This window comes from Schistocerca gregaria, chromosome 5 (assembly GCF_023897955.1).
Source record: "Schistocerca gregaria isolate iqSchGreg1 chromosome 5, iqSchGreg1.2, whole genome shotgun sequence".
In the NCBI taxonomy this organism is placed as follows: Eukaryota; Metazoa; Arthropoda; class Insecta; order Orthoptera; family Acrididae; genus Schistocerca; species Schistocerca gregaria.
Window position 1 is genome coordinate 503,725,502 of NC_064924.1, and position 19,817 is coordinate 503,745,318.

At 44.4% G+C, this 19,817-nt stretch overlaps 1 protein-coding gene across 3 annotated transcripts in view; it reads left to right on the forward strand.

Annotated features, from left to right (window-relative positions):
* The window catches only part of LOC126273023 (LIM/homeobox protein Lhx3), a 695,247-nt gene that overhangs the window by 598,257 nt on the left and 77,173 nt on the right, over positions 1-19,817 (forward strand). For all 3 annotated transcript variants that reach the window (XM_049976403.1, XM_049976402.1, XM_049976401.1), the window contains exon 5: positions 8,491-8,645. In XM_049976403.1, coding sequence (XP_049832360.1) covers positions 8,491-8,645 — 155 coding nt within the window. The remainder of the gene's footprint in view (positions 1-8,490; positions 8,646-19,817) is intronic.

A 19,817-nucleotide genomic window follows, 5' to 3' on the forward strand; every position in this document is an offset into this window, starting at 1 on the left:
TTCGAAGAATGGCACAGACCAGGATGTATGCTTACGTATCCTGTTGGTTAAGAAGACTGCTTGTGATAAGCAGGAAATCTGGTTTGACAAATAAAATGTTTGTGAATTCCTAAGAGACCAAACTGCTGAGGTCATCGGTCCCTAGACTTACACACTACTTAAACTAACTTAGGTTAATAACAACACACACACCCAGGTCCGAGTGAGGACTCGAACCTCCGGCGGGAGGAATCGCGCAATCAGTGCATAGCGCCTCTAACCGCGCGGCCACACCGCGCGGCTGAAATCTGGTTTCACACTCGATAATCATAATGTTCTAACACCATTCTTCATCCACAGGAATGTCTTTACTCTCTACTGAACATACGGTCACATAAGGATGTTACTGAACATTCAGTCTAATAAGGCACGACTGCAAGTTACTAACACGACTTATTTAGAGAAGAATGGAAAAACTGGTAGAAGCCGAACTCTGAGAAGATCGATTTGGGTTCCTGAGAAATGTAGGAACATTCCAGGCAGTGCTAACTCTACGACTTATCTTAAAAAATAGATTAAAGAAAGACAAACTTATGTTTCTAGAATTTGTAGACTTAGAGAAGGCTTTTGACAGTGTTGACTGAAACACGCTCTTCGAAATTCTAAAGCTATCAGGGGTAAAATACAGGGAGAAAAAGGTTATACTCAACTTGTACAGAAACCAGCGGCAGTTATCAGAGTCGGACGGTATGAAAGGGAAGGAGTGGTTGAGAAGGGAGTGAGACAGGGTTGTAGCCTGTCCGTGATATGTTATTCAAGCCGTACATTCGTCAAGCAGTAAAGGAAACCAAAGAAATATTTGGAGAAGCAATTAACGTTCGGTAAGAAAAAAGAGTTTGAAGTTTGCGAATGACATTGTAATTCTGCCAGGCAGCGAGTGACTTGGAAGAACAGTTGAAAAAGATTGACGGTGTCTTAAAAAGAGGCCATAAGATCAAGATCAACAAAAACAAAATAAGGATAATGAAATATAGTCAAATTAAATCAGGCTATGTTGAGGGAGTTAGATTATGAAATGAGACACTAAAAGTAGTAGATGAATTTTGTTATGTGAGAAGCAAATGGCCGAAGTAGACAGGATCTTGAAAGGCAGACTTGCAAAGGCAAGAAAACCGTTCTTGAAAAAGAGTATTGATTAACATCGAATATAAATTTCAGCGTTAGGAAGAGTTTACTGAAGGTATTTGCCCAGAGTGTAAAAAATGGCTCTGAGCACTATGGGACTTAACTTCTGAGGTCATCAGTCCCCTAGAACTTAGAACTACTTACACCTAACTAACCTAAGGACATCACACACATCCATGCCCGAGGCAGGATTCGGATCTGTAACCGCAGCGGTCGAGCGGTTCCAGACTGTAGCGCCTAGAACCGCTCGGCCACCCCGGCCGGCCGCCTAGAGTGTAGCCTTGTGTGGAAGTCAAACATGGATGAGAAGGAGTTCAGAGAAGAGGAGATCACAAGCCTTCAAAATGTGGAACTAAAGAAAAATGCTGAAGGTTAGATGGGTAAATCGCGTAAGTAATAAGGAAACACTGAATAGAATTGGAGAGAAAAGAAATTTGAGGCACAACTTGAATAAAAGGAAGGATTACTTGTTAGGACACATTCTGAGATATCAAGGAATCATCAGTTTAGTGTTAGAGGAAAGTGTGGGGGGCGAAAACTGTAGAGGGAGACCAAGAGAGCCGGCCTATAGTACCCGAGCGGTTCTAGGCGCTACAGTCTGGAACCGCGCGACCACTAGGTTCGAATCCTGCCTCGGGCATGGATATGTGTGGTGTCCTTAGGTTGGTTAGATTTAAGTAGTTCTAAGTTCTAGGGGACTGATGACCACAGCAGTTAAGTCCCATAGTGCTCAGAGCCATTTTTTTTTTTTTGAGACTATGAGACGAATACAATAAACAGGTTCAATTGGATGTAGGCTGCAGTAGTTGTCCAGAGATGGAGAGTCTTGCACAGCCAAAGTAGCGTGGAGAGCTGCATCAAATAAGTCTTCCGACTGAAAACAACAACAACAAGAGATGCGATTTTAATCACCATATCCCACACTCATGGGAATATTAGCGTTCTAGGCCGACCGTGGTGGCCGAGGGGTTCTAGGCGCTACAGTCTGGAACCGCGCGACCGCTACGGTCGCAGGTTCGAATCCTGCCTCGGGCATGGATGTGTGTGATGTCCTTAGGTTAGTTACGTTTATGTAGTTCTAAGATCTAGGGGACTGATGACCATAGATGTTAAGTCCCATAGTGCTCAGAGCCATTTGAACCATTTGATTAGCGTTCTAGTTTAATACCAACTGGTCGAGATTTTCTGTTTTTGTAAGTTACTTTGAAAGTTTACCGTCTAACCTCCTTGCCTAAGGACGCCAGATGAATGTTGATGTCGTCAAGCCCTGAATCAAAATTGCGCAACGGATAACTGGGGAGGGGAGCTTGAGAGCGCTACCTAAAGAGCGTGCCCTTTCTGTACGATACTAGGCAAGGGGCTGGAGAGCTCACACGCTGATGTGTGGGTCCCTGCATTCAATAGCTTTTATTTTAAATAAATTCCTTTAACTTGACTTCTTTGTGATTTTAAGGTATGTTAAAGATTGATGACAGTTGATTACCTATTTATTTTAAACATTGTCACTCGACGTTACAACGATAGCAGCAATTGTTTCGGTTTATAGATATTACAATTTTACAACTTATAGCTCGGGTATATTATATTCTAATATGCACGGACATTTCTACGGGTAAGACGGAAATGCGTTGGCCAAATGTATACCACCAAAGTCTCCCAATATTTTACATAGGACATCCACTATGTGAAGAGGGTAACGGGCAAACTGGGGACCAGATACATTAACACAGGGTGTCAAATTTCCTAAATTAACGAAATCATTCATTTCTTTACACAATCCGAACCTTAAATAAAAGAATTAGTACAAATATTCAAATACCTCTCTTCCATGCGTGAACATTGAGACAGACGCACTGAGGGCACGTCTCACTCACTCGTCTTCTGTAACCCTCCTAGAATATGGCGGGCCCGGAGGTCTTCCTTGGCCCCGGTGGAGGGGGTGGTCGTACCACTTGGCCGTGACCAACCTCTCCACCCCAAATCTTGTGACACTGGAAAGTCTTTGACTTTTACGTGCCAGTGCTGTCTCTCTGATCCCCTACCCAGGAGTAAGGTTGGCACTACTATACTACAGAACTTCTTCCCAACAAAGATTTGGCCACGCCTTACGGAAAGGTGTGAGGGGGATTAGGAAAGTTCATGTGCAGATTCGCATTTAGGTACAAAAAATGCATAATACACGGCACATATAAATACGTATTATGAAGCCTGACACATCTCTTTCCACCCGTCCACATAGGTTCTGTTGCACCCGCGGCTGGCCGCGTCGTGTAATAAAATTGGCTGCGGAGCCGCCTCTGTTTCTATTTCCCGGTGCGAGCGAGCAGCGAAACCTGCTGCTTATAGAGCGGAAACTACTGTACCGTTTCAACTTCTTCCTCCGGAATTTGAATGAGGTACATGCTTGTCGGTTACCAATAACCTATCGTTCATTAGTGACCTAGGCTGCAAAAGGGATGAGAGCAGCAGATTGATTTTCAGATTGTAGGTGATAAGTGGCTAACAGTAAGCAGTATGAGCTTAAGAGGGGGGGGGGGGGGGGGGGGAGGTTCCAGAAATAATTCCACGTTATCGGCGGTAAGGCTTCTCTCGGCCCGCCGCTGTCACGCATCACTTGTTGCCGTGACGCATCGAGACAAACAGCCGGCGCCGCGTACGGCTTCGAGAAGCCGCGGATGCTGCGCTCTTTGTCCGCGTCGCCGGTCCGGTCAAGACGCCGTGGGGAGAAATATGGCTTCTTCCGACGGCGGGCCGCACAAAAGTCCGGGCACGCGTCCTGATTGGTCCTCACTATCAATACGTCACAGCGCCTCCCCCTCCGCCCCCCCCCCCCCGCCCCTCCCTAACTCCCCTCCGCCGCAGCGTCCTGACGGCGCCTCGCGCTTTGCACGTTCCGCAGTCTCCCCCGGGACTTTTTGAAAAAATCCGGGCGCCGAGCGTCGTCGCGTGGGAGGAGGCAGCGCGAGTAGGACCTGGAAGAAAAGGCTGCGCCGCTATCGAGGTCGGGCTCGAAGGAGAGGCACGCGAGGACGCGAAGAAGTCTTCGAGGAGGAGGAAGAGGAGCAAGAGGGGGCGACGCGCAGTGGATGATCAGCAAATTGAACCAAGACCCTTCCATCAAAAAGAAAAAAAAGAGGGGAGGGAAAAAAAGAAAAGTAACGGAAGAAACCGCTCTGCGGGTAGGGAAGGAGAGGGGAGGGCTCAGCTCGGGGAAGTCTCTGGGAAGGGCGGTGGCGAATAAAAGAGTCCGAAGACAAATGACGGGCAAAAATGTATGGGCGTCGGCAGAAGGATGAGCAGTAGCCGGAGATACCGGGGCGCCCGTTTTTCTTTCTCCTTCCTCCTTTCCTTTGTGTTTTATGTTCTAGGCCACATATCTCTAGTACCTCCACGTCACCTGAACATTTTTGTGACAATATATCTCTCCTCTTCATAGCACTTCCGCAATCATTTAATTAACGAAACCCGTTGCACCTCTTGAACATTAATTGTAGCAGCCATGGAAAGCGTATTTATAGAACTATTGTACGGTAACATAATTAATAGTGAGAACTGACACGGATGAAAGTATGTATTATAATACAGGTAATAATTGTTATATTAAACACTGTTCCGCAAGCGAGCCGCTTGCGAGGTAATTGCCAACGTGTGTCTATGAAATATTTTCTGGTTAGTACAAATTAATTTGAAATGTAAACTTTTCTATTCAGTCTTCTACTAACTGGTCTTAAATTTTACTTAGATCTAAACGCTGTTCATCAAACGCCACATCAGCAAAGTGTCTTTCCAACTTTTGAAAATCTCATATAATAGACTATTTATTAACTGTCTCGACGGCAGTAACACTTTACTTTACAGTGGGGTATTAGTTACAGTTGCTAAACAACCATCTCCAGATCACTCAAGCTATAGAGACTGTCTCTACGTACACTGTAGCCTAGAATGCCATCGTCTGATAGTGCATCTCCGAATATGCTCGCTTTGTGCGATGCATGAGCCAAGTTTTCAGTACACCGTTGGCTATAGGAACGAAGTTACAGAGTGAAATTCTGAATCACGCTCATTCAGAAATGTACCTGAACACAGAGTCGACACACCTTCGCCAGTTAGTTGTAAAGTAATGTATTATTGCGACCTAGACAACTGAAAGATTTTATATATTTTTTTTTAATTGTAAAAGTGCTTTTTCTCCGTCATCTGATGTTGTCAGGTCTTACTGATTGAATCGTAGTAGGAGAAATCGTTTTTTGTTTCAAAAATCCTTAATGACCGAGAGTACGTCCAGTTTCTTATGCGGGATCTTCCAGAACTGATGGAAGATGTTCCCCTTGCGTAACGTTGGAGTATGTACCACAAGCATAGTGGCGTACCGGGACATATTGTTGCTGATATAAGGAGACGTCAAATGTATCAATATTCTCCAACATGGACACGTCGACAAGGGCCAGTTGTACTTTGACCTCCAAGATCACCTGACCTCAGTCCTATCGATTTTTCTGTCTACGGTCACGTCAAAAGTCCGCTCCCGTTGATAAGTTTTAAGAACGGGAGCAGCGAATTGTACACTCTTGTCAAGCTTTGCGAGACGATTCGCTCGTGCTTGAAAAAATTAGTAACTCACTACAGCATTGCATCGAAAAGCGAGGACGTCAAGTGGAACATCACCTTTAGCAGGTGTGAGCGTAAAATAAACTCCATCACGTGGTGTGCTAAGGCAGTACTGTAACTCTTGTTCAGGTAGGCCAAGGGCGAAACTGACACCGTTAGATAGGGATCCAATCGAAAAGTCTGCATTTCAAATGCATTTGCACCAATAGGTCTATATATTTCATACTGAGATCAGTGGCGGCTTGTAACCACAGATTCGCAGTTGTATCTCACAAACGGATGGTTAGCGGAACAATGTATACTGAGATAATTTTGCTCCTACTTTCGTATAAATTTCCCCGTGATCTTTTTTGCTGTTAACATACTCTCTTTATATCACGATATTCCCATCTGGGCACAAAGTAACTACAGGCGCTTCATTTCATTCTGAGTTTCTTTCTGTACTGTGCTATTCTCAAGAACAAAAATCACGTACGAAAGCAAGTGGTTGTCATATATATTCGAAACCTTCACGAAAAGTATTAGATCTGATAGAGGAGAGTCGATACATATGCTTTCATTTTTGGGGTAGTAGTGTTCAGTCAATAATAAACTTAAACGATTATGGAGTGGAAAAAAATTTGAGTTTACCGTTATTAATAAAGAAAATCATTCACAACTGCCTCGTAACAACTAAGTAGTGTGGAAGTAGTGCATGCTCTAGCTGAAGTACGCATTCATATCGAATGCTGTCAGTGACAGCAACATCTCTAAATTAACTACTGAGGCAATATTCTGAAAAAAGAAAAAGAAAAAAGAACGTCACAGAGAGGCGGAGATCGAAAGAGATTGCTCAGAAATATGTATCTGCGATACTCGGTAACAATAACATATACGAGAGTTGGAACTTTAATAGTGGTGACTATTTATTTATAACTCATACAAAATGGATATGTGTTTAAAAGTTTTACTGACTTTCAATGAAGTCACCAGCATTGTGTATAACTCGTTGCCAGCGATGCTGAAGTCGTAGGGTACTCTTAGCAGTGCCAGTTGTGTTGACAGTTGGAGCGCCGCGGTCTGTTGCCCGACGAATTTGCAGCAGTTCTGAAGAGAATGGCGTGTTTCCTTCAGTTTAGAAATCGAGCAGAACTTACGAGAGCTTAAGTCAGGGGAGTGCAGTAGGTGACATAGCACTTAGCAGCCCCATCAGTCAAACAAATCAGTAACAGCTTGCACTTTACGTGCTTGCTTGAGCATTGTCCTGCAAAATGATGGTCAGGTCTTGCAGAAAGTGTCGTCACTTCTGTCTCTGTGCTGTTCATTTTTGGAACACGACCTACGACCACGAACGTCAACTGTCACAGTAGTGATTCAGCCTGTTGTGCTGCTATTCATGACCAGCAGTCCTGGGGCATAACGATTGCCCACGTATCTCCTGAAACGTCCCCTTAGAAAAATTGTACACGACTGCTCTATGTGAAACGTCCTCTTTGAACAATTATACACGAATGTGCTTAAACTGACACACAATATTTTTAGCGCAACGCAATCTGACTTTCAAAAATCCCTACGAAAGAATGGCCCTGACTAACAATAACCTATACGTTTCACAAATCACTTACCTCACAAAAATCTTCGTTAATCAAGCTACTGCAATACAGCGAGCGCCACTGCTGCCAGCTAAATAAAAGATTCAAACTACTGAAGGCACTAACTACTGATAGGCATAGTTAGCAAATGAAAGATTTTAATAGAGAACAAACAATGTATTTACCTCACTAGTCATAATATATATATAGCAGTTCGTGACACCAATTCTTACAAATTTCAAAACTCCGCCATCTCTCTCCCCACGTCCACCACTGCTGGCGGCTCACCTCCAACTGCGCAACGCTACGCGCTGTTAGCATCCAGCTGCCGCTGCCCAACACTACAATGGCGAGTACTACAACAATGCCAACCAGCCACAGACTGCACACGGCACAGCCAGTGATTTTCATACAGAGCGCTACGTGGCGGCGGCGTTACCAATAAAAAAACCTAAACAGCCTACTTACACTCCGTTGTAATCCAACTTGCTCTACAGTGTGTCGACATGTTGCCTTGGCCAGTTCAGTCACCAGATCTGTCTGCAATCGAACACACATAGAACGTCATTGGTCCACAACACCAGCGCCATCCACAAACATCCCGTACTGACCTACCAAGCGCAACAGGAGTGGTACTCCACCTCTCAAACTGACATCTGGCACCTGTACGGCACAGTGCATGTACGTTTGCACACTTCCATTCAACATTGTGGCGGTTAAAAATGTTATTAATGTACCAGCAGTTCACATTTGCAGTGGGTTATCTCCCGCTTCTATTAGTTGTGGTCCGCTGCTCGTGATCGTGCGGTAGCATTCTCGCTTCCCACGGCCCGGTTCCCGGGTTCGATTCCCGGCGGGGTCAGGGATTTTCTCTGCCTCGTGATGACTGGGTGTTGTGTGCTGTCCTTAGGTTAGTTAGGTTTAAGTAGTTCTAAGTTCCAGGTGTCTGGTGACCATAGATGTTAAGTCCCATAGTGCTCAGAGCCATTTGAACCATTTTATTAATTGTGATCTTACGATGTTGATCACTTACACATGTTGCGTAGAAAAATGTATTCTCGAAGTTTCATTACTGTTCTTTATTTCGTGGTGTTGCTACGTTTTTCAGGACAGAGTGGGCATGTTACACTTTGTATCCTTGTTCCAGAAGAGCGAAGGAGAAGCGGCTGAAGAAGGACGCGGGCCGGACGCGCTGGAGCCAGTACTTCCGGTCGATGAAGGGCGGCTCGTCGCCGCGGCATGACAAGCTGCACGAGAAGGACGACAAGCTAGACCTGGAATCCAACTTCAGCCACACGCACGGTAGGTCGCCGCCGGCGAGTGCCGGCTGCCGTACTCAGTAGGCTAGCGGCACAGCGGTAGCGTAAACAGGCAGTGACGTCAGTGGGGCCCTAGTGTTCTGTATGGAACGTGATTTATCGGCGTTATTATTGTTGTTGTTGTTGTTGTGGCGGTGGTGTGTTCACCCCGTTAACTACAATGTGTACAACTTTGCTTCCGCCGTTTTTTCCCCAACATATGAGACTTTAATGAAACAAATTGATTACACATGTATCATTCAAAGTACTTTACATCACTGGCCACTGTTTTCTCCCATCTTTCGGGCAGTGTACGAATCCTGCGTCGAAAAAATTGTTTCATCTTTATTCGCACGAAGTAATGGCCGCTATCGACAGGGGATGTCAAGTTGATTCCGTGTTTCTGGGTTTCCGGATAGCTTTTGATACCTTTCCTCATAAGCGACTTCTAATCAAGCTGCGGAGCTATGGGGTATCGTCTCAGTTGTGCGACTGGATTCGTGATTTCCTATCAGGAAGGTCGCAGTTCGTAGTAATAGACGGCAAATCATCGAGTAAAACTGAAGTGATATCAGGTGTTTCCCAGGGAAGCGTCCTGGGACCTCTGCTGTTCCTGATCTATATAAATGACCTGGGTGACAATCTGAGCAGTTCTCTTAGACTGTTCGCAGATGATGCTGTAATTTACCGTCTAGTAGGGTCATCCGAAGACCAGTATCAGTTGCAAAGCGATTTAGAAAAGATTGCTGTATGGTGTGTCAGGTGGCAGTTGACGCTAAATAACGAAAAGTGTGAGATGATCCACATGAGTTCCAAAAGAAATCCGTTGGAATTCGATTACTCGATAAATAGTACAATTCTCAAGGCTGTCAATTCAACTAAGTACCTGGGTGTTAAAATTACGAACAACTTCAGTTGGAAGGACCACATAGATAATATTGTCGGGAAGGCAAGCCAAAGGTTGCGTTTCATTGGCAGGACACTTAGAAGATGCAACAAGTCCACTAAAGAGACAGCTTACACTACACTCGTTCGTCCTCTTTTAGAATATTGCTGCGCGGTGTGGGATCCTTACCAGGTGGGATTGACGGAGGACATCGAAAGGGTGCAAAAAAGGGCAGCTCGTTTTGTATTATCACGTTATAGGGGAGAGAGTGTGGCAGATATGATACACGAGTTGGGATGGAAGTCATTACAGCGTAGACGTTTTTCGTCGCGGCGAGACCTTTTTACGAAATTTCAGTCACCAACTTTCTCTTCCGAATGCGAAAATATTTTGTTGAGCCCAACCTACATAGGTAGGAATGATCATCAAAATAAAATAAGAGAAATCAAAGCTCGAACAGAAAGGTTTAGGTGTTCGTTTTTCCCGCTCGCTGTTCGGGAGTGGAATAGTAGAGAGATAGTATGATTGTGGTTCGATGAACCCTCTGCCAAGCACTTAAATGTGAATTGCAGAGTAGTCATGTAGATGTAGATGTAGATGAAGCGCTCCACGGATCGATCCAATTTGTGACTTCTTCATGAGATCGTAAGTGTTGGTTAGCGAGGCCCTACGCCATTCATCTAAATAGGTGATAGAGAGGGCAATGTCTGGAGAAGACGGCGGGTGGGGTAGGACTTCCCATTTTACCGTTTCCAAGTACGTTTTGACCTCTTTTGCAACGTGAGATCGAGCGTTGTCGTGTTTCAAAATCTCTTTATCGTGCCTCTCGCTACATTGCGGCCGTTGGTGTTTTAATGCTCTACTCAAACGCGTTAATTGCTTTCGATAACGAGCACCTGTGATTGTTTCACTTAATTTTATGACCTCATAGTACATGACGCCGAGCTGGTGCCACCAAAGGCAGAGCATGATCTTGAAGCCGTGAATATTCGGTTTGGCCGTCGACGTGGCAGCATGGCCGGGATATCCCCGTGACTTTTTGCGTTTAAGGTTATCGTAATGAACCCATTTTTCGTCCCCAGTCACAATGCGATGCAGAAATCCCTTCTGTTTTGCCTCTGAAGCAACTGTTCACAACACACACAAACGCCGTTCAACGTCTCTTGGTTTCAGTTTACAAGGGACCCAAGTTCCTTCTTTTTGAATCATGCCCATAGCCTTGAGACGTTTTGAAATGGCTTGCTGTGTCACTCCCACCAATCGTGCCAATTATTCTTGACTTTGACGCGAGTCTTCACTCAGTAACATCTCCAATTCTGCATCTTCGTAAACATTCTCTCGTCCACCACCATGCCGGTCTACGACGTCAAAATCACCGTTCTTGTAGCGGTGAAACCACTCACGACTGTTCTTTCAGTAATAGCGTCCTTACCATACGTACCTGAGAGCATTCGATGAGACTCAGCCACCGTTTTCTTCATACTGAAACAAAACAGTGACACCTCCCGTAAATGACGAGAATTACGCTCGTAAACTGACATTTTCAATCAAAAACAACTTTACGATGCAGACACAAATCGACTAATATTTCAATGAGGTTATGTTGACCGAGGTCCAAGCTAACTGCCTGACGTCTGCGATCTGTTTCTTTCAACGGCTACTTACCGTTTTCGCCACCTATCGGCAAACGGCGGAAGCAAAGTTGTACACCTTATAGTTTGGTGCAGTACTCCACGCTAATCTGTTCCGTGCAAGCCAGATCATTTCCTAATAACTACTGCGACTTGCATCTATAGGGCTGCTTAATATATTCATCCCTTGGTCGCCGTCTACAATTCTCTTCCCCCCCCCCCCCTCACGCGCACACACACACACACACACACACACACACACACACACACACACACACACACACGCTTCTCTCCAGTACTAAACTGGCACTTACTTCAAGCGATCCTTTCTTCTAGTCACGTTGTGCCATAAACAACTTTTCTTCTCAGTTTTATACAATATCTCCTCATTTCTTACTCTGTCTACGCATCTAATCTTCAGCATTCTGCTGTAGCACCATTTTTTTCCTCCATTGTATATCGTCCAAGGTTCACTTCCGTAGAAGGTCACACTCCAAATGAATACACTATGTGATCAAAGGTATCCTGACACCCACAAAACAAACGTTTTTCATATTTGGTGAATTGTGCTGCCACCTACAGCCAGGTCCTCCATATCAGCGACCTCAGTAGTCATTAGACATCGTAATAGAGCAGAATGGGGGCGCTCCGCGGAACTCACGGACTTGAACGTTGTCTGGTGACTGTGTGTCACTTGCGTCATACGTCTGTACGCGAGATTTCCACACTCCTAAACATCCCTACGTCCACTGTCCCCGAAGTGATAGTGAAGTGGAAACGTGAAGGGACACGTACAGCACAAAAGCGTACAGGCCGACCTCGTCTGTTAACTGACAGAGACCGGCGACAGCTGAAGAGGGTCGTAATGTGTAATAGGCAGAAATGTATCCAGACCGTCATACAGGAATTCCAAACTGCATCAGGATTCATTGCAAGTACTATGACAGATAGACGGGAGGTGAGAAAATTTTGTTTTCGTGGTCGAGCGGCTACTCATAAGCCACACATCACGCCAGTAAATGATAAACGACGTCTTGGTTGGTATAAGGAGCATAAACATAGGACAACTGAACACTGGAAAAACGTTGTGCAGAGTGACGAATCACGGTACACAATGTGGTGATCCGATGTCAGGGTATGGGTATGGCGAATTCCCGGCGAACGTCATCTGCCAGCGTATGTAGAGCCAACAGTATAATTCGGCGGAGGTGGTGTTATGGTGTGGTCGTGTTTTTCATTGAGGAAGCTTACACTCCTTGTTTTTTGTGGCACTATCACAGCACAGGCCTACATTGATGTTTTAAGCACCTTCTTGCTTCCCACTGTTGAAGAGCAATTCGGCGATGGCGATTGCACCTGTCCATGATGCACGGTCTGTGGCGGATTGGTTACACGGCAATGACCTGCACTGGCCTGCACAGGGTCCTGACCTGAATCCTATAGAACACCTTTGGGATGTTTTGCAATGCCGACTTCATGCCGGGCCCCACCGACCGACATCGATACCTCTCATCAGTGCAGCATTCCGTGAAGAATGGATTGCCATTCCCCAAGAAACCTTCTAACACCTGATTGAACGTATGCCTGCGAGAGTGAAGCTATCATCAAGGCTAAGGATAGGCCAACACCATATTGAATTCCAGCATTACCGATGGAGGGGACCACTATCTTGAAAGTCATTTTCAGCTAGGTGTCCGGGTACTTTTGATCACACAGTGTACTTTCAGAAAAGTATTCCAAGGACTTAAATTAATATTACATATTGACCTTCTTCTTTTCAGAAATGCTTTTTTTACTACTGCCAGTCTGCATTTTATATCCCCTCTACTTCGGCCAATTTCAGTTATTTCGCTTCTCAATTGGCAAAAAATGCATCTACTGCTTCTAGTGTCCGATTTCTGAATCTAACTCCGTCATCATCGCCTGATTTAATTCCATTACATTACATCACCCTTGTTGTACTTTTATTCTTGATCATTTTATAGCCAAATTTGAAGACACTATCCATTTCGGTCAATTGCTTTTACAACTCTTTTGCCACCTGTGACAAACATTGTCACCCGCAAACCTTAGAGTTCTTAGTTCTTCTTCCTGTACTTTAACTCCTTCTCCAAATTTCTTCTCAGTTTCCTTCACAGCTGGTCAGTATGCAGAATGGTTAACATCAGCAGTAAGCTACAACCCTGTCTCACTCCCTTCTCAAATATTGCTTCCCTTTCATACGATTCGACTCTTATAACTATAGTCTAGTTTCTGTTCGAGCTGTGTATAATCTTTCGCTCCCTGTATTTCACTCATGCTGCCTTCAGATTTTTGAAGAGTGTATTCCAGTCATTGTTGTCAAAAACTTTCTCTAAGACTGCAAACGTTATAAAACTTCGTTTTCCTTTCATTAACCTATCTTCAAAGCGAAGTCGTTGGGTCAGTATTGTCTTACGTGTTTCTTCATTTCCACGGAACCCAAACTAGTTCATCACTAGAGTGAAAGAAGTTTGGCCACGGATTGAAACTATGAGTGATAGCCGTTTGATACTTCACTTAGAAAGAGTCACTTCCTTGCCGCAATTTCCTATAACGGAACTCGTATCTCCTCACATCTGACGACAAATGATTTCTGGGGCAGAGGCGCTCCTGAGCTCGAACGGCGTGGCGTAGAAAAAGGCATGAAAGGGTGGCTTCGCCGGGAACCAGTAGTAGATTTTAAGACTTTCGGCGTCCGTACCAAATACGTCCATTAACTATGAGAAGCCAGTATAGCCATCTGTACTAGCAACACGCTCGTGTTAACGTGCATACTATCTAGCCCGCAGCATGGGGGCCCCCAGATTGGGGTCCTCACCACGAACACTTAAGATAAGAAAATGACTGTTTCAGTACTATGGTGCTGACACCCCTATAATCGTAAAAGACATAAAAATAACTGTTTTATACGCCCTTTTTAGTGGAAACGTCTCACACCCTCGTTCGCACTCTAATTCCCAATAGTAGGCAGTCAAATGCGTGGCGACTCATTTTGCATAACAGTTAAGACTTTTAAAAGAATGGTTAACGGAATTTTGGCAGTCTGAAGTGTTTCTGACTCATCGGAAGGCCTATTTCTTCTACACCGTATTCCATCCAAACCAGACCCGATAACATTTTTCCCCATTTCCAGACGCACGTTAGTCAACTCTTACAGCTGGGGAAAACTGTTTAGGTTGGGAAGGGTGTCATAAAATTGTTGTATCTTCTTCTGAGGGAAACTAGCTCACAAAGCAACTGGGATGGTTCTTCTATGAAATTTTCTAGAGTTACCATCCGCGTGGCGTCGTTATCTGGACGCTGATAACTCGAGAAGGTTTCACAATTGAAATACGCCGAGGAAGTCTGCGATCACGTATATACGATGGCTCCTGTATACTGACACCGGGATGGAGTTAACGTCTGATCTGGTCCCATGCATGTCCTATTGCGGACAGATCTAGGAATCTTGTTGGCCACAGAATTTCGTCAACATCACATAGACACTTCATAGAGACAGGTGCCGTTGAGGACGAACATTGTCTTGTTGAAAAATGGCACCACTGTCGCATGAGAGGTAACACTCGAGGATGTGTCATTGTGCCGTCAGAGTTAATTCAGTTATTACCAGCCGTGAGCTGATGGCTCCGCTCCCGGCGGAGGTTCGAGTCCTCCCTCGGGCATAAGTGTGTGTGTTTGTCCTTAGGATAATTTAGATTAAATAGTGTGTAAGCTTAGGGACTGATGGCCTTATCAGTTAAGTCCCATAAGATTTCACACACATTTGAACATTTTTTGATGACTCTTCACACCACAATATCAAGAGTTGACACCCCTATGACCTTCAGAAACATTGAAAAAATGGGACTTCTCTCCAGCTCGCCGACGTACTCATCGACAGTGGTTGGTCGGGGTAGTGGAGAACCGCAATTAGATGTTGAACACAACGCGACTCCGTTCATCATCAGCCCATGCTTCACGGTCAAGTCACGGTCACTCCAAACACGGTCCTTTTGTGTTAAGGCAGCCTACGCATGGGACGACAGTTGCCTGGTACAACTGCTGCTAATCTCTAACCAATGTTGTGAGATGACAGAATGCTGTAGAAAGTCCATCACTTTTTCTCGGATGGCTGGCGCAGATGTGAAGGGATTACGATGTGCTTAGCACACACTACGACGCTCATCACTTTTAATGGTCAGACGTGGGTGACAGGAACCATGGCGAGTATGGCTGCCCACACGTTCCCATGCAGTCCAACATGGGGCCACTGTCACACTCGAATGCCCCAAAACTCTTGGATACTTCACTATTCCACCAGCATGCTAGCTGACTTTCAAACACAGTCTGGTGCTGATAACGCAGCCTCAGACGAGTAGGCGGCATGTCCGTGTCCTGGACTGTAATTAGTCACTATCTGATGCTGTTCATATCCCTTATAAACCCCACCATGCCTGATAATGTCACTAAAAACTAATGACACTAATGCACTCCGGTGGGCGTTCTACCTGACAAAGTGAATTGCAATCCCAATTATTTACATACCAACCGATGGTGCGTACGAGCACGAAGTTACATTGGCATCCGACCACGCCTTCCGGGTGCTTCATTTCTTTTGTCAGGGAGTGTACATAAACAGTCAAAAAGAACAGCATTCACTAGAGCACTTACAATAAATTAATAACTCTGATTCCTGATGGCGATTAAACGTAATGACGTACCCTTTAGAGCAATAAACCTTATTTCCATTCTTGTTAGGTCATAATGTTGGGGAATAAGATAATGAACTGGCATAGGTTTTATTATTACTGCTACTGAATTTCGTTTTACGAGCTCTAAGTTTTGGTGGGTGTATTCCGGCTTTACACTGAGCTGACACCCAAACTTCCAGATGTCAGACACTCAGATCGGTACCAAACGTTATATCGACCAAAACTCCGATTTAATTCGTACTGTGTGCTATCGTCTAGCATAGAAACCACAGAGCACAGGAAAGGCATAAATGTGAACAATTAATATGCATAGCATCGATGGGGAAGGTGGTAGAGTCTTAAAACGTCGTAGCAACTACTAAGGATCGTGGGCTCAAATCCCAATGACTACAATTGTTTTCACTGTATTATGCACGAAAGTGTTTTATAGGATTACTAATACTTCTGCACGTATAATGCAATTGTTCCGACTGTTTATATTTATTCCGAGAAACTACAAACGCACTAGCCGTTTCATCATGAGTGGTGTCTGTTCTGTTGCACATGTCCGACAGCACACCACACCTATCTATACAAACTTGCTCTATTGGTTTGCTACTTTCAACTAACGAAGCGAAAGTAGACTGTCAAAAAAAAAAAAAAAAAAAAAACATTGCTAAAAACTCAGAAAAGTCCTTTTACATGTTAGGAAAATGTCCACACCCAAAAAGTAAAAATAAAAATATAAGTCATCAGTTGGGTTTGAACGCGTAAGACGATCCCACGCTGTATCGACTCACCCACCCGAGGCATAAAAAGCAATCTTTCACAGATACACATTCCCTGTGCTTTGCAGTTCTGGTGTTACTTTTAATTACCCTTTTCGCATATTCTACTGGATGACAGCACATAGCACCAACTAAATCGAAGTTTTTGTTGACACTTTATCGAGATACAACGTTTGGTGCCAATCTGAGTGTCTGGCATCTGGAGGTTTGGTTGTGAGCTACAGATCTGATAATGATAGTAGCAGAAACGCAGTCACAAAATGAAAATGCATTAAGTGATTTAGACGGTATTATTCGTGTAAAATGCATGATGATCGCAGAATCAGTCTAGGAAAATAATAAATTTACCTTTAGGGTGATCATTAACTGCAGCATGAAACAATATTTTCTGTCAATCTTCAAGAGTACTTGGTCCCTGAGGACGCTCCATCTGCCAACACTCCTGCGAGCAATTAAATCTGAGTAATTTACGAAGAACAGCTCGCCTATAACACTAATCTGACGCACATAGCACCTTATGATGGGTTCTGATGAAGTCTGGTCCAGAGCGACATAATCAGTTCTACCAGGTATTGGCGTAGATCCCACCCCCACCCAAAACAAAAATTTTCAAAGTAAACTAGAATTCTACACAGCAACACAGCGGGGAATCATGATTTCAGTGTCGATTTGAGGAAAGGAGGAACACGTAATGGATACTGAGCAGCAACGAACATACCAGGTGGTCAGAAAGCCAGCATAAATTTGAAAACTTAATAAACCACGGAATAATGTAGATAGAGAGGTAAAAATTGACACACATGCTTGGAATGACATGAGGTTTTATTAGAAACACCCCATATTGCTAGACGCATGAAAGATCTCTTGCGCGCGTCGTTTGGTGATGATCGTGTGCTCAGCCGCCACTTTCGTCATGCTTGACCTCCCAGGTCCCCAGATCTCAGTCCGTGCGATTATTGGCTTTGGGGCTACCTGAAGTCGCAAGTGTATCGTGATCGACCGACATCTCTACGGATACTGAAATACAACATCCGACGCCAATGCCTCGCCATAACTCCGGACATGCTTTACAGTGCTGTTCACAACATTATTCCTCGACTACCGCTATTGTTCAGGCATTATGGTTGACATACTGAGCATTTCATGTAAAGAACATCATCTTTGCTTTGTTTTACTTCGTTACGCTATTATTCAGATGAAGTGTCATCAGTCGGACATTTTTTGAACTTTTGTGTTTTTTTAGTTCTAATAAAACCCCATGTCATTTCAAGCATGTGTGTCAATTTGTACCTCTCTCTGTACATTATTCCGTGATTTATTCAGTTTTCAAATTTATACTGACATTTTGATCACCCGGTTCATAGAAATATTTATCGTGAAATCTTAAAACTCCTCCGCCCTTCAGAGTGCAACAAACATGAGTTTCGTCCCCCCTGAGCTCAGAACTTGGGTTCGCTCTTGACTCTTGAGTGCTACAGTATATTTTAGACACGCCCGTCAAGTAGAGCGAGGTCGTCAGTTGCGCAGCAGAGGTAGGACCGTTCACCCACAGAGAGCAGCTGCTGCTGTTTGTGGTGCGCTGCTGCTGGTGCTCTTTAAGGCTGGCTGCTATTGTTCTGCCCTTTGTGGCTCGTGCCGCCGCGGATTCGTGCTTCAGCTGCTCCCAATAGCCTCCACTACACCGCTGTCAACATTGCCGCCCCTCTAGCTTCCCTTGTAACCAACACTGTCCACGTATTTCATCCCGGTTGTAAATGTTTGTGCACTGAAAATGGAAAATAGGGACTAGTAATATCAACTTGAACTTTTCAAGTTTCTGTTTGGTATCAACACCACCTTATTTTGATCATTGCGACAACAGTCTTAAAACAGGTGCGGCTGTATTTTTCCTTTCTGCTGTTTTTCAATCACTTTGCGGCACTTCTTCTCAGACAAGCCCATATGAGGCTTTAACTGACAGAGATTCCTGTGACATACGAGGAGTGACCAAAAAATGGGGGGAATGAATTATTTTAGCAGAAACTGCTGACTTTACAATCATTTTATGTAATTTGTGCGAGATCCATTATTTATATAATGTCGTTTCAGTTACATTTCCTGGCAAACTAGCCTCCGTATTTGTTTATCTGGACTGTAATCAGTTATCGCTGAATATAAGTTGCATGTAATGAAACGTTTGTATTTCAGTAAATTTTATACTGTCACAACAATGTACATCTCTATGAGAGAAATTCTTTGACACCGTTACAGTTGAGATATCGCCATGTTTGTATGCATTCTTCCGTGTGACAAAACCTTTTGGTGGTAGAATGAGATTTTCATTCTGCAGCGGAGTGTGCGCTCATATGAAACTTCCTGGCAGATTAAAACTGTGTGCCGGACCGAGACTCTAACTCGGGACCTTTGCCCTTCCCGGGCAAGTGCTCAACCAACTGAGCTACCCAAGCACGACTCACGCCCCGTCCTCACAGCTTCAATTCTGCCAGTACCTCTTTCCTGCCTTCCAAACTTCACAGAAGCTCTTCTGCGAATTTCGCAGAACTAGCACTCCTGGAAGAAAGGATATTGCGGAGACTCCGCTGCAGAGTGAAAATCTCATTCTGCAAACGTCCCCCAGACTGTGGCAGTATCCTTTCTTCCAGGAGTGCTAGTTCTGCAAGGTTCGCAGAAGAGCTTCTGTGAAGTTTGGAAGGTAGGAGACGAGGTACTGGAAGAATTGAAGTTGTGAGGACGGGTCGTCAGTCGTGGTTGGGTAGCTCAGTTGGTAGAGCACTTGCCCGCGAAAGACAAGGGTTCCAAGATCGATTCTCGGTCCGGCATATATATATACTACTTCATGAACACGAGCAGTCAGCTTTGCAACCTAATGACTCGGATTTTCAGTGTAAGTTACCTACAGCTAAAAGTTTTTTGCTTTAATGATTTATTTGTATTGCAGTCAACCGTTATCGGGTACAGTTACAGTTAAATAGGCCGTTCCTCACATCGTGTTTTGATCGTAGGGCGTGACCACCCCATAGAATATAAACAACAAAAAATCTGTATCTTAACGTTAACAGCCGTCTGATGATGAACCTGTCGGTGCAAAACCGGCAACGGTGCTATTCACGTGAATGCACAGCGTTATTAAAAGTGGCTGGCTGCTCATTTCTTCTTCGTAAGAATCAGACTGTATTTTGT